General features: G+C 45.3%; 1 protein-coding gene across 3 annotated transcripts in view; it reads left to right on the plus strand.

Moving 5' to 3' along the window:
* The window catches only part of slka (STE20-like kinase a), a 22,183-nt gene continuing 7,594 nt past the window's right edge, over window positions 1-14,589 (plus strand). The window contains exons 1-13 of one of the 3 annotated variants that reach the window (XM_058057947.2): window positions 1-825; window positions 2,973-3,137; window positions 5,096-5,144; window positions 5,545-5,694; window positions 7,355-7,427; window positions 7,985-8,179; window positions 9,520-9,601; window positions 9,675-9,806; window positions 9,879-10,865; window positions 11,417-11,547; window positions 11,740-11,863; window positions 12,593-12,772; window positions 14,306-14,377. In XM_058057947.2, the coding sequence (XP_057913930.2) occupies window positions 676-825; window positions 2,973-3,137; window positions 5,096-5,144; window positions 5,545-5,694; window positions 7,355-7,427; window positions 7,985-8,179; window positions 9,520-9,601; window positions 9,675-9,806; window positions 9,879-10,865; window positions 11,417-11,547; window positions 11,740-11,863; window positions 12,593-12,772; window positions 14,306-14,377 (2,490 nt within the window). In that variant the 5' untranslated portion in view covers window positions 1-675. Of the gene's footprint in view, window positions 826-2,972; window positions 3,138-5,095; window positions 5,145-5,544; window positions 5,695-7,354; window positions 7,428-7,984; window positions 8,180-9,519; window positions 9,602-9,674; window positions 9,807-9,878; window positions 10,866-11,416; window positions 11,548-11,739; window positions 11,864-12,592; window positions 12,773-14,305; window positions 14,378-14,589 lie in introns of those variants that run through there. The other 2 variants (XM_058057949.2, XM_058057950.2) reach the window with 2 other exon arrangements.

A 14,589-nucleotide genomic window follows, 5' to 3' on the forward strand; every position in this document is an offset into this window, starting at 1 on the left:
GGCAAGGAAGCCGGGGGAATGCAGGAAGTTGGTAGGGCATGGTCTGCTATCATGTTAATAAGTGTTACATGTTATGTTAACGGCGAGTAGTCGTTTCGCCACTTTCAGTGACACAGTATAACACAATATTGAGAATATAGACGCCTTGGAAAGTACACGAATTAGACGAAACATAAATGGTAAGCTAAAGATGTCAATGTTAAGGTTGCGAAATGTGTATAATACTGGGTAAATCGTCGTGCTTTTATTGTGAATGTTGTGACGGAAACAGTCCTGACGAAAACTAACTTGACTGTAGCTGGCCAACTTCAGTATGGCGGTCAGCTAACGAAAGCGAGGGGCGTCTTGATGTTCCATGATGATGGTGGTGACGTTAAAATAAGGCGCGTCGGCACTTGGATGATTATGCTCGGAAGCGGCGCTGTGATCGACTCGACTGTTCCCAACATAAGGAATAGCCAACAGGAATAGCCTTTCGGAACAGACAACTCTTCTGTGGTGCCTCCGCCTGTCGACTGACCCAGACGACTAGCTTTGAGATGGCAGCTGCAGTCCAAGGAAGTTGGAATTGATCATCATTACAATTTTTATTGACAACATAATAGCCAAAACAGCTCCGCATCGTTCTTAGCGGAAATCACAAAGGGCGGCATAGCAACACCCACTCAAAGAAGGATGTCCTTTTTTAATTTTCGCAAGATTTTCAAGTTGGGGCCCGACAGGAAGAAGAAGCAGTACGAGCATGTGCACAGAGACGTTAACCCTGAGGAGATTTGGGACATCATCGGGGAACTCGGCGATGGAGCCTTTGGGAAAGTCTACAAGGTATTTTATTGTCCCTTTGGCTTTGTATTGCCGTGACACCTGCTCGTCAAGTTCTAAGACGTGGTTGTGACAGACCATCATGGTCGATCAGACAGATGACGCGATGTCAACTCGTATATGTTGGGAGGAGTGACATTTCCAGAGCTGGAGCCAATCCCAGGTTGGTGCAGGGGAGAGACAGTAGAGGCAGTCACATGACAACAACATTAGGGTCATTGGGGCGCTGGAGTCCATCCCAGCTGGTATTTCCAGGTTATCAGTCAAACATATAAAGCAGGGGAACTTCACTCTGTAGGTGGCCAATAAGACCACTTCTGACAAGGACCCCGTCTCCTGGCTCTGCCGGTTGGATTACCTGTTGAGAGACAGAGGGGTCCTCAGCTGGCTGACATATATCTTTTTCTTTTACTAACGTCTGTCACGTATAATCTGCTAAATTTGAGTCTTGTGTTTCCAATTGTTTCTTAAATGAGGCAGTCGATATGGTCTACCAATAGGGAGTTCATCCGTTCATTGATTTTATGTTAATGTACAGCTTCACAAAATGAAGACATTGTATCCACGGCTATTTGGTTTCCGCCATACACCGTGGTATAATGTCTTTGCAAAGTGCTTTTGCCACCGTCAAGGAATCAGGATGTTTAGTGGGAAAGAATTCTATCCATTTTGATGGATATATATATATATATATATATATATATATATATATATATATATATATATATATATATATATATATATATATATATATATATATATATATATATATATATATATATATATATATATATATATATATATATATATATATATATATATATATATATATATATATATATATATATATATATATATATATATATATATATATATATATATATATATATATATATATATATATATATATATATATATATATATATATATATATATATATATATATAATATATATAATGGAGAAAGTGCAGGCCATTCCATTTGAGGTACACCAGTCTCCAACAGCCATTCCCTCGATGAGCAGGAGCATTGTCGTTCATGAAGATGAAATTAGGCCTGCGTTGTTCATGTAGGGGCACAATCACTGGATTCATGTTATTCAGGTAGTATGGGCTTGTCACAAAGTGTAGGGCAGTTCTGTACCAACTGGACACCCCTGCCCACACTGTAACACCGCCAGCACTAAAAGCTCGCCTGGTGGCAATAGTGGCTGATGCATGGCGCTCTCCCTGACGTCTCCTACATCGTTGCTGGCCATCCTTTCTGCTCGGTGTGAATGGACTTTCATCAGAGAACAGCACTAAGGCCCACCAGTCCCTCGTCCAGCGTAAATGCTCCCTGGCCATGCCAGACGATGACACCTGGGGCTGGTGGTGTGGTCAGGTACGCCGTGCAGGTCGTCTTGACTATGTGTGTGTGTGTATATATACACGTATATATGTGTGTGTATATATTTATATATACACACATATATATATGTGTGTGTATAAGTTGCTGTGAGGAAAGCCTTGAGTCGGTTGTTGCAAGTTGATTTATGGATGCGTCACAGGACTTATGCCATGGTGCGTGTACAGTTGTGGATGGAATCATAGACATTCAAATGTAATGGTTTTCATTTTTCAATGTGTGATATCACTTGACATATTGTATAGACAAATATGGACACTGATGTCAGCCTGTACAGATGGAAAGAGTGTGTCAGGTTAGAACATAGGGGTACTTGTTCCTATAACACTCCATTTCCTCTTACTCCCTGAAGTTGTGTCTGAGTTCATAACAACTTCCCCGCTACTCCAAAATCACTGACCAGTTAGTGTGACCTCTGACTTGTTCCTGGACAAGCATCACTCCTGACCTCACTATAAGTTAGAGAAACATGCAAGCTTCATTCAGTATGAGTGAGTCAGATGATAAGCTTTGCTGACAATAGTGTCAATTGTCTTTAGCTCTGTGGAGCTCTGCGAAGTTAGCAGATATTCTTCCTGCTATATTTGCTGATATTCATGTTGCATATTAAAGCAAACACAACTCTGGTATTGGAAGTGTATCGATATCTTCAGATATCCAAATTCAGGTATCACGATTGGATCGGAAGTGAAAAATGTGGTTGAGATATTGGAAAGCCATGTTGACATTTTGTTCCCTTGTAGGCCCAGAACAAACAAAATGGGACCCTCGCTGCCGCCAAGGTTATTGACACAAAGACGGAGGATGAGTTGGAGGACTACATGGTGGAAATTGATATTCTGGCGTCTTGCAGCCACCATCACATTGTCAAACTGCTGGACGCCTTCTATTTCGAAGGGAAACTCTGGGTAGGTAACTTCTGGTTATAAAACACATTGCTGCTCTCATTAATTACGTAGTTTATTTTGAGACTTATTTTCAGACTTTTTTCTCTCCAGTGAGACACACTGCATACACTAGCCTACCCCCTTCCCTTGCTCATCCAATCATCCAATCAGCAGCTAGGACCCAGTCTAAATGCATTCATGGACTCAGGTATTCCACAGTTTTTCTGAAAATGCAAATTTCCCCTACTTGAGTGTTTTAAAAAATGCCACTCAGCAAAGGTAGGTGCAACAAAGAGGCTGAAGAGCCGCAGTTTGCCAACCCCTCTACTACAGTGTAAAACATAGTAGTTAATAATGATGCCAAGGTCATTAAGAATGGCTTAGCATTGACCTTTAGCCATCATTGACATTTAACTAATGCAGTCTTGTTTGTCACTGTTGTTGTCATGGCAATTGTTGTTGCTGCTGTTTTTGTCTCTCTCCCTCTACTGTCTCTTGTCTATCCATATCCATGTCTATCCATATATACATCCATCCATCCTTTTCTTATGCCGTGGTTGGCTTATTTTTACATTTGTGTGGTGGTTATGAATTTATGTTACTGGAAGCCACTTTGCTTAACACACGACCAGTAAATCTCACGCTGTGTGTGATGGCAGACTGGGGGCCACACATAAAACACATAATCAACGCTAAGCCACCAAACACTGTTTATTTTCCCATTCCATTTTCGTCTGCTTATTCCGCTCCGTGTCAGGGGGGCAGCAGTCTCAGTAGGGAAGTCCATACTTCACAGTCTACGGCTACCTCTTCCAGTCCCACCGGGAGGACCCCAAGACCTTTCCAGGCCAGCTGTGAGACATAATCTCTCCAGCATGACCTAGGTCTGCCCAGGGCAGTCTACCAACTGGGCATGCCTGGAGTACCTCACCAGTTAGCATCCAGCCGAGATGCTGGGCATGCCGGAACACCTCACCAGGTAGCATCCAGCCGAGATGCTGGGCATGCCCGGAACACCTCACCAGGTAACATCCAGCCGAGATGCTGGGCATGCCCGGAACACCTCACCAGGTAGCATCCAGCCGAGATGCCTCCCCATGTGAAGGAGCAGCAGCTCTACCCTGCTCTACCCCTCTCTCTTAGAGTGAGTCTTGCCACCCTAGGGGAGAAATTAGCCGTGAATTGCAGCCGCTTGTATCCGCGGTCTTGCTCTTTCGGTCAAGACTCAAAGCTCATGACCTTAGGCGAGGGTGGGAACACAGATGGGGGGTGAATTGAGAGCTTTGCCTTCCGACTAAGCTCTTTCTTCACCACGATGATCCGGTACAGCAACCGCATTACTGCAGACGTTCACGATCTGTCTGTTGACCTCGCACTCCAACCTTCCCTCACTCGTGAGCAAGCCCCAGCGATACTTGAACTCCTCCACCTGGGGCAGGACCTCACTCCCAACCCAGAGGATGCAGTCCACCCTTTTCCCACTGAGAACCATGGCCTGGCATTAGGTATTAAGTACCCTAACCCTATCTGATAGCACAGGCTACCATAATAGATGCACTAATATTAGATGGAGCATCATCGTGGGTATCACCCATTTTGGCCAATATATTCAATTTGTCTATCAATGTCACTCATTGGTGAAATCCTCTTCTGGGTTGCATTCAACATTTAAATGACCAAAAGGAGGAAGTTATTGTTCATGGAAATATATGATAACATGTTAGGGATGTGACTTATTAGCAAGATTTTCCATTAGGCGACATCTCGGTATGCTCTTCGAGCACTCCAAGGAGCAGTCTTGCCTTCACATATTTCAGAGTCAATGTTGACTCCTTGCAAAATTCCATGTCCATTGATAATTTGCTTAAATTGATTTTCTTCTTGGAAACCTTGCGAGTCCATGCTGGATTCCCCTTCAAATGTCTCTAGGCCCTACAGACATCCTTTTAAACACATTTGAAATGTTATGCTCTGTGCAGATCCTCATTGAGTTCTGTGCGGGCGGCGCGGTGGATGCCATTATGCTGGGTAAGTCCCTCACCCGTGTAACTTCAGTATCATAAAGTTCTGCTGATTTTCCCTCCCCCTGCTCAACTGCCAACTCTATCGTCTGTGGGTTGTTGAAGTGTGTCATTATTGCAGCTCCAATTTCAGGTAGGTTTTCTAGCCACTAGCTGATGCTTAGAGTTTCACCTTCTTATACTGACTTGGTAGAAGCGGCTCTGTGCTCTGTGCTTTGTATTTCCTGTTTCATAGAAAACACCCTTGCAAACATTTCCTCTCATACAAGCTGGCTTGTACAAGAGCAGCTTTTTGTTCTCTGTTGCTATTGGTTGCAATTGCATCATATGTTTATTTGAACAAATAGACAAAGTGTTGTGATGTAACAAAGCAATGTGACTCATGAATTCTCTGTCTGTGTCGGCAGAACTGGAGAGGCCCCTGACTGAGCCTCAGATTCGTGTGGTGTGCAAGCAGACCTTGGAGGCCTTGGTCTACCTCCACGAGAACAAGATCATCCACAGAGACCTGAAGGCCGGCAACATTCTCCTCTCCCTGGATGGAGAAGTGAAACTTGGTATAAAGTTATGAATCATTACAGTTGTGGGGCTAGGAATCTCAGGAATCTAATTCAATTATTTTTCTGATTATTTGCCGATCCGCTGTGGCGGCACTGCTTGGGCTCCATGGGACCTGCATGCCATATTTGCTAACATGCCGTCTCCCTGAGGTGTCCATGAACCATGTTGTGAGTGATGCCCAACACTTTGGCTGCGTTAGCTTCCGTTTGGCTTATGATCATACCATAAGCCTCCATCAAGTCTTTTCTTCAAATACTGTATGAAATGAAAGCTTTTTAAAATGCTAGCCCTGCCTGATGTTTTCCAGGCATGTTCCATTTTATATCACTCTCAGGCAAGGTCCACACGGCAGACATAGCCCAGTGTGAAGGAAAGTGGGTGGGGGCGCTTCTCCAAGATGCTGGAGCAAGACCCTACACTAATACCAGCAACTGCTGGTGGACTTTTGTGATCAGCATTGGAAGGCATGTATCGGTTTATGATGATCACATGCTTTTCCACAGACTGATTTGATTTGATTGGTGAATGAGAGCATCTCTAGTTGACACTTCTGTTGCACTAAAAAAAACTGTCATTTTTCTTTTTACTCTGGTTAAAGTCCTTTTCATTCAGTTTCTATGCCGCTTATCCTCACTAGGGCCGCAGGTATGCTGTCTTCCATCTGTCCACCTGTCTTCGGGCGAGAGGCGGGGTCCACCTGGACTGGTGGCCAGCCATATGGACAATTTGGAGTTGCCAATTAACCTAGCATGCATGTTTTTGGAATGTGGGAGGAAAGCAGAGTATCCGGAGAACATGGGGAGAACATGCAAACACCACACTGAGATTCCTGAGCGAAGAATTGAACCTAGGTCTCCTTGCTGTGTGGCCTGCGTACTAACCAGTTGTCCACCGTGCGGGCGCTCTGGTTAAAATATGCTACAAAATATGAAATGATATTTTGTTTTGGTTTCACCCTATTCCTGTATGGAGATATTAGCGTCATGGTGAGCCATGTATGGCAAAATGTATCAAATGGTGAGGCTCCCTGAGATTGGCACTGGGCCATGTGTCACCAAATGGGAAGGATTATTCTTCCCATTTGGTGGTCACTACGTTTCTGCTGAAGCCAAAGTGTAGAATACTTTGTCGAAAAGAAAGCTTTTCTTGTCTTTTCCTACTGGTGTCCTAGTTGGCCACTTAGGAGTCTCCACTGAGCCACCTAAAGGCTTAAGGAGATCATTAGCTGAGTTTTGGCTTTCCCATTGGCACGGCAGAGCCAAGTGCACGCTGCATGCATAGCTCCGTGTTTACACACAAGACTGAATCCTTCAGGTGATAGCTGTTGTGTTGCCATGGCTGGAAGATTGCATAACAATCCAAAAGTAGCCATGTTTTCCTGCACACCCAGAGCTTGCTGGTTCCTGATTATTCATGCTATGTAGGCAGAAGATCAATGGTGTAGCTTGGCAAGCAATAACGATGATAAGGCCATGTGACGGACATGGTCGGTATGACCGGTATGAAGCTTTGGTCCTGCTGTGGACTGTATGGAGTTGATGATTAACTCCAGCTGTGTTTGGGATGCAGAAATGTGCCGCCGGAGTCACTGATGAACACAATGCATCCACGTGGCCAATGGAGAAAAGACTTATCTATTCATTTCCTCTTTTTCAGCGGATTTTGGGGTTTCTGCTAAAAATACAAAGACGCTACAGAGGAGGGATTCTTTCATCGGCACGCCATACTGGTGAGTCATGCTGCCTGGACACGAGAGGCTGGTTGCACCGGCTGATAGTTTCAACAGGATCATTTCTCAAAGTGGTATCCCAAAAGTAATGTGAAAATGAAGGATGACGAGGGCGTCAAAAGGCCTTATTCAGCAAGTTAAATGCATGTGTGGGATGGCTTTATGGGCTTTAAATACAGGCTGGCGTGACAGACTGATGCCCACAGCAATCTTCACAGCTTAGTGACATATCAAGCAAAAGTGGCTTTTAAATGATGTTCTCACAGTAATATGTTCATAGCTTCTGTTTATCACCCACTTTGGCCTCCATTTTGAGGTTCTGCATTGCTATGACATCCATGAGACCACTCTGACTGAGCTAAGCCCACCACTTCATGGAAGACCGCTTTGAAAAATGAGCAGGCTTTACTACACACCTTAAAAGAATGCATGGTACATAGTATATAATGCAGGGTGTTTTCCATCTAAATGTCAGGCTAGATTTGATCCAACACAATTCTAATGTTTGTTTATTTCTTTAGTTATGCATGCCAATCCTATGGCTTGTCACTGTGCAGGATGGCCCCAGAGGTGGTGATGTGTGAAACGTCCAAGGACCGTCCGTACGACTACAAGGCCGACATCTGGTCCCTCGGGGTGACCCTGATCGAGCTGGCACAGATTGAGCCACCCAACCACGAGATGAATCCCATGAGAGTACTTCTGAAAATAGCCAAGTCCGAGCCGCCCACACTCATGCATCCCTACCGCTGGTGAGATGACATGCTGGTGTGCTAACCATGAGGAGCTTTCCAGATAAGAGAGATGTTGTGTGTTTAATGTGCAAGCGTGCAGCTTTTGCGATTTAAGGGATATTTTGGATTTTTTGACATGAAGTTGAATGACACCCTGTTTTCCTGTCAGACATTGGCTATAATGTGGGAACCAGAGTGACTAGGGGTTGGCAACCTTTGCTATGAAAAGAGCCATGTTACCCCCTTGCCCACTAAAGAAAAATAGCCTGGCGCTGCAAAACATTGGTTTAAAACAAGATCTTCCAGAGTTTAAGAAGAGAATAGAAGAAATAGAATTTGCTTGAGTGTATGTATGTAATATATAAGGGATGCCAACTAGTAGGGGTATCATGGTATCGCAAACAACTTCCCATGCCGCTGTTTTTGAAATGATCTCATTTATTTTTCTGAAATGTCAAGTAGCTCTGGGGGAATACGTGTCTGTCACATCTCAACCAACGCAGGCAGCCAAACACTGGCTTCCCCAGCCTTCCTCGTGCTCATCCAATCAGAACTGACACAAAAGTTGGATTTTTTAAAACTCATCACAAAGATGTGCATGTTCCCCACTCTGGTGTTAAAAAAATACTCAAGCATTTTAAAGGGAGCCACAACAAAGAGGCTGAATAGCCACATGCGGCTCCTGTGCCGTGGGTTGCTGACCCCTGGGTTGCTGACCCCTGGGCTAGGGTAAAGCAGCTGGGTGTGTGCAGTGCACACTTTTGCGAGGAGCATGACGTTCGTACATGCCCAGGACAGAGGGTGAAACGCGTTGCGAAGAGTTCCACTTCCAGTACCGTAGGTAAGCTCGTATGGCCCATTAGCACCTTGCTGTCACCAAACTCCATCTGAGGAAGTTCGCCATCCGTGTATTCCAGTTCATAAAGATATCCCTTGGCTTTGTACTAAAGGAATGTCGTCATCACTTATTTCATAGTCAGGCATGTTTACTTTCACTATGCCAGCAGTAAACACTGAAACCATTGAAGCAAATGTGCATAACAATGGACAGGCGGGAGAGCCAAGTGATGCCATGGCAGAGGGATTAACACAGAGTGATTTGCGAGGTGTGATTTTTTTTTTTTTGTGGGCATTTTTGTGATGCAAATGTATTACGCTTTTGAGCGCATATTGTTTTGTCTCTTTACTTAACGAGCAACTAGCTGGAACTACTTTCCTCAGCACCCAAATCTGACCAGAACTCTGCTCAGGGTACGAAGTGGGGAGTGAGTGACGGACTTCACTGCTTGTGGGGGTGTCATACAACTTCATGTCAAAAACTCCTGCATGAATAAAGTTGACTTGACATGTCACTTCAGGACACCAGAATTCAGTGACTTTCTCCGCAAAGCACTTGACAAGAACGTGGACAATCGGTGGGGCCCGCTGCAGCTTCTACAGGTGGGCCCCCATGCTCAGTTCACTGTCTACATGCGCAACAACATCCAATGTGTCTCCTTGCCATCCCTGGCAGCATCCTTTTGTCGCCAGCGTCGTTGACAGCAAAGCTCTGCGAGAGCTTATTGCAGAGGCCAAAGCTGAAGTCACAGAGGAGCTTGAGGATAGCAAAGAAGAGGAAGAAGAGGAGGAGCCTGATACACCTCTGGTACGAATGAACAAATGGCACACGTGACTCGCTGATAATGTGATTTTTCAAATAATTTCCTCTACTCTTCAGTCCGATCCTGGACACAAGCGAGCACCGTCAGATGCAAGTATGGTGAGTTCAGAGGATGACAAAGTTCCAGCCACTCTCTCAATGCTGGAATCAGTCACAGAAAAGACAGAGGGTGAGCCCAAAGACCAGACCACCGATAAACTCTCTATTGACACTCTTGGAACAAGCGAGGTCCACAAGGTGGAAAAAAAGCTCAACCAGTTGCCCAACACCAGTAATGACGACACAGCTTCAGGGTCGATGCAGAAGGACTTGGCCTCAGAGCGTATGGAGCCAGAAGGACGAGCTGATGACATTTGTGCATCAGAGGAAGGTGTTTTAGGAGTGGCGACTGATAGTCAGAGGGAAGAAAGAAATGATGATTGTGCACAAGTGTTTCAAGTTCAGCAAGCGCCCGAAGAGGTGACCAAAGAACAGCTTGAAGGACAGTCAAATCAGCAACTCATTGAAGAGCCACCTGAAGATGTACGTGCCAAAGCAGCAGCGGAGGAAGTTGGCAAACCAGAGGAGATGTTTCAGCCTGAGCTGACTGCTACGGCTAATGATATAGATGATAATATTGACAGTGGAGGTAATGAAGAAGCACACGTAGTGGACACGAACACATATGAAGACACACAAACAAAGCCGAGTGAGTACCAGTCACCCATTCCTCTGCTTGAGGAGACATCTGAGCTGCCCGATAAGCTTCTCCAAAGTACAAATGGTGTGTGTGATGACACCATTTACCCCGAGGATGCAGGACAAGAGCTCCCAATCAAGGAAGATGAGGAAAGCACTCCAGCAGAAGACGGCAGTGTCCCTGAGAGCAGAAGCGACTCTGAGACCAAGACGGAGCAGGGAAGTCCTGCCATGGCATGCCAGGATGTGGAGAAGGACTCTGATTCCGGAAGTAGCTCAGCTGCTGACAGCAACAGTCTTGACCTCAATTTGTCCATCTCCAGCTTCCTGTCCAAGAGCAAAGATGGGGGTTCGGTGTCTGTACAGGTAGGTTGACCCGTCCTTCACTTCCAGCTAGGCATGGGCTGGTCGGCGCTTTCCAAAAAAAGTCGGCCTTTAACCAGCCCTACAATTGTGCATCATACTGTTTGTATGATATAAGAGTGGAGGTCCAGCGCTTTGTCATGTCCTGTGTTTCGCCTCCCAGTTTAAACTGGGCTTTGTCATGTCCTGTGTTTCGCCTCCCAGTTTAAACTGGGCTTCCGTGTGTTGAAAGAGGGGCGTGTCAGCAACTGTAGAGATAGGAGTGGAGGATAAGTGCTATACACCTTTATTCTTGGGATGCTGCCGATTCCCATGCTGATCTTCTCTGAGTGAAATCAGCTGATACCGATCACATGATTAGCTACATGTAGCTAGCATCTAAGGGTCCCCTGACTGCCAGGCCCAAAAATAGAAGTCCCCATACTCCTGCGTGTTGTTGGATTGTGAGAGCAAAAGAGTTGTTTTGTTTTTGAGCAGCAGTGCTAACCACGTGCTAACCACGTGCTCCACCCCACTGCTACCTAACAGCCTCAGCCTGTGTCACTTTCTTTTAGGAGTCAAAATGTCAGAAGAAGACTCTGAAAAAGACACGTAAGTTCATGGTGGACGGCGTGGAGGTCAGCGTGACCACATCGAAGATAGTGACAGATGACGACGCCAAGAATGAGGAGATGAGGTTCCTGAGGTGTGTGCCTCTAAATCTTCCCCGCTCCAAAATAAGGAACATGACCTATTTAGCATGCACACCTTTAAATAGCTCAGCATGCCGTTAGCTTGGTTTATCTGATGCCATGAACGCTTTGCTCCCATGTTGCCTTTGAAAGACACGTACATTAGTGGCTTTCTGCTGTTGCACTTTATGTTGTGGTTTCTTCAGGCGGCAGGAGCTCAGAGAGCTGCGCCTGCTGCAGAAGGAGGAGCAGAGAGCCCAGCAGCAGCTCAGCAACAAACTGCAGCAGCAGCGAGACCACATCTTGCGACGCTTTGAACAGGAAGCAACAGTCAGTCACTTCCACCAATAACTGTTGTCGTTGTTGCATACACCAGCACCTTTGATACTGGCATGCTGCTTCAGTCGTCAAGGTCATGATGATTTTTTTTATTTCATAGCATAAATGCTGGAATTGAAACTTCCAGAAAGAAGCCACAAAGAAGACATTGTGCTTTTTTTTCATTTCAAACACAATAACACCAAAAAACTGAAAAACCCAAAAGAGGCAAAACAATGTGACTGAAAAGTAGCAGGAAGAAGCAAATGCTTCTGGTGCCCTGCCACATCCTCCAGTAGGTCCATCATGACCTAAAACATGCAATACCATATACATACACCTCCACAGTACTACACACACCTGCACAATAGTACACATCATCAATCTTCTTATTTGAATGATGAATTTAAATAAATAATTCAATGGCATATTTTCAATTCAGTTCAATCCCCACCATTGACATGTTTTCAACTTTAATAACGATTACATTAATTTCATTTTACTCAACGATTACTCAACCCATTCTGACTTCATTGTATACACAATCTTTATGCTACGCAACATTTAAAATAACACTGCTGGGTGCTCACCACTGCAGCCGCTGCTGTCTTGTAGAGTTAGTAAGAAAAATGCATAAGGAGGTTGCCTACAGCCACATGTTGATGCTAATAATTTCTGACCCAGCGTGGAGCACACACCCTACAACTTATTAGTGTGTGGTAACTGCTGCTGTGCATGCAGGCAAAGAAACGTCAGTGCGACCAGGAAGTGGAGGGCCTGGAGAAGAAGCAGAAACAGACCATTGAACGCCTGGAGCAGGACCACACCAGCCGACTGCGAGATGAAGCCAAACGCATTAAGGCAGATCAGGACAAGGAGCTGTCCAAGTTCCAGAACATGCTAAGGAACAAGAGGAAAGAGGTACATGGGGGGGTCTGCATGGCGTCATTGGGAGATGTGAAGCATGCTGCACTTGGCTATCTTAGCTGCTGCTTCTTTTCCTTCCATTATTTGTCCGCCTCCAGAGCGGTTCTTCAATCTGTGGGAAAGGCTTTGGGGCTCTGAGCTCTCTGCCTCTCGGTAGCTTTGTTATGTATTGTTGTTGTTGTTGTTGTTGTTATTATTATTATGCTTTGTTTGTGCCTTTCACCTTATGCTGCTCTGGCTTGCAATTGCTGCCCACTTAGCATTGTGCACTGTTGCCGTGGTGATCTTGCAGTGTGTTGAGTGTGGTCAAGTGCTTGTTGGCTTCCACTTGCAGCAACTATGTAGACTATTAGTGCTGATGAAAGTGTGTTGTACTAACTAACTAACCTTTGAACTAACCGTGTGTGGAATGTGTGCGTGTGTGAGGTGGCTTTGGTCACTGGATGGATGATACGTGGCATCAAGATTATTTTGGGTCAATCATCTTTAATTTGCATATTGATAACGGCTACAATCACCCTTGTCTGACTCCAAATGTCTCCATGATCAAACCTGACATGACTTACTAATCATATAGTATATATCGGCTGCATATCTGCTGAATGCCTCGTTGGCTAATATTGTTAGCTTGTTTTTTTTTGGGGGGGGGGGGTTTGCAATCAAACACAAAACACATTCTAGGCCACAGTCCACTGAATGAGAGTCAGAGCAGAAGGCAGCTGCCATCGTCATGTCCACTCTTCAGGTGTCAGAGCTTTACCATGTCCTCGCTGACACGTGTTCCACGTGCTTAAATCAATGTCCATACACGCATAACGTTTTGATGGTAAATGGGTCATGTAGCCTGGTAACTCCATCATCATCACACTCAGCAGTGTGAAATAACAACTGCGTCTGTTTATCAGCATTCTAATATGCACAATCTGACTTCCTGGTCATTCATTCATTCATTTTCTATCGTACCTCACGAGGGTCGCGGGCATGCTGGTCTCCTAGCTGTGTGGCCTATGCACTAACCACCTGTTTGCCGTGCAGCCGACTTCCTGTTCAGTGCAAAGTAAAAAGTAAAAGGCGTTTTTAGGGCATTCTACGGGTGTATCTATGACTTGCTTTTTTGTTGTTGGCCATTCAGTGTAACTCTAATGAATAGCAGGGATCTCCTGTATTAGCCGAAGATGAAGCTATGCCTTGTCCCTCAGTACACACAATCATTGCAGATAGATTACATGAACACCAATGTTAACACAACTGCTGCACTAAATACCTTCCGTGGATGGTGCATGGAACACCAATGTTAACACAACTGCTGCATCCTAGCATGACAAGCAGACAGGGCAGAGCATCGCTGGGTAATACTCTACATGCACCGACTAACATTCATCCAATGGAGAATGGGATAGTTCAATCCACACTTGGGTGGGACATGTGTGTGTGATTAATGGTTTGCCCTGCTTATCCCTGACGGGTGAGTGTGCATTGTGTGTGTGAATGTGTGTCTGTGTGTGTACGCGTGTGTCTCCTCCGCAGGCGGTCGCCCAGGTTATGATACAGTCTTTTCAGTTGTCCTCATGCGCACTCTTCAATGCTCAGATGCAGGATGTAAGTCCCCCCCCACCCCACCCTTTACCCTCCTGTCTTCTCTCTCCTTGTTCCCAGCCCATACTTAGTGTTCATGTGCACAGTCACAGTGCAGTAAGGAGTAAGCATGGGTGCTGCTGTGCTGTCATCAGTTGTAGTGCTTCCTCCTTCTAGTTTGGTCTGTGTGTTTGTTCACGTGGCGCTTTTCATTGTGGCTGCACCAGTTGGATACT

This window comes from Doryrhamphus excisus, linkage group LG20 (assembly GCF_037039965.1).
Source record: "Doryrhamphus excisus strain RoL-2023G ecotype Guam linkage group LG20, RoL_Dexc_Guam_v1.1, whole genome shotgun sequence".
NCBI lineage: Eukaryota > Metazoa > Chordata > Actinopteri > Syngnathiformes > Syngnathidae > Doryrhamphus > Doryrhamphus excisus.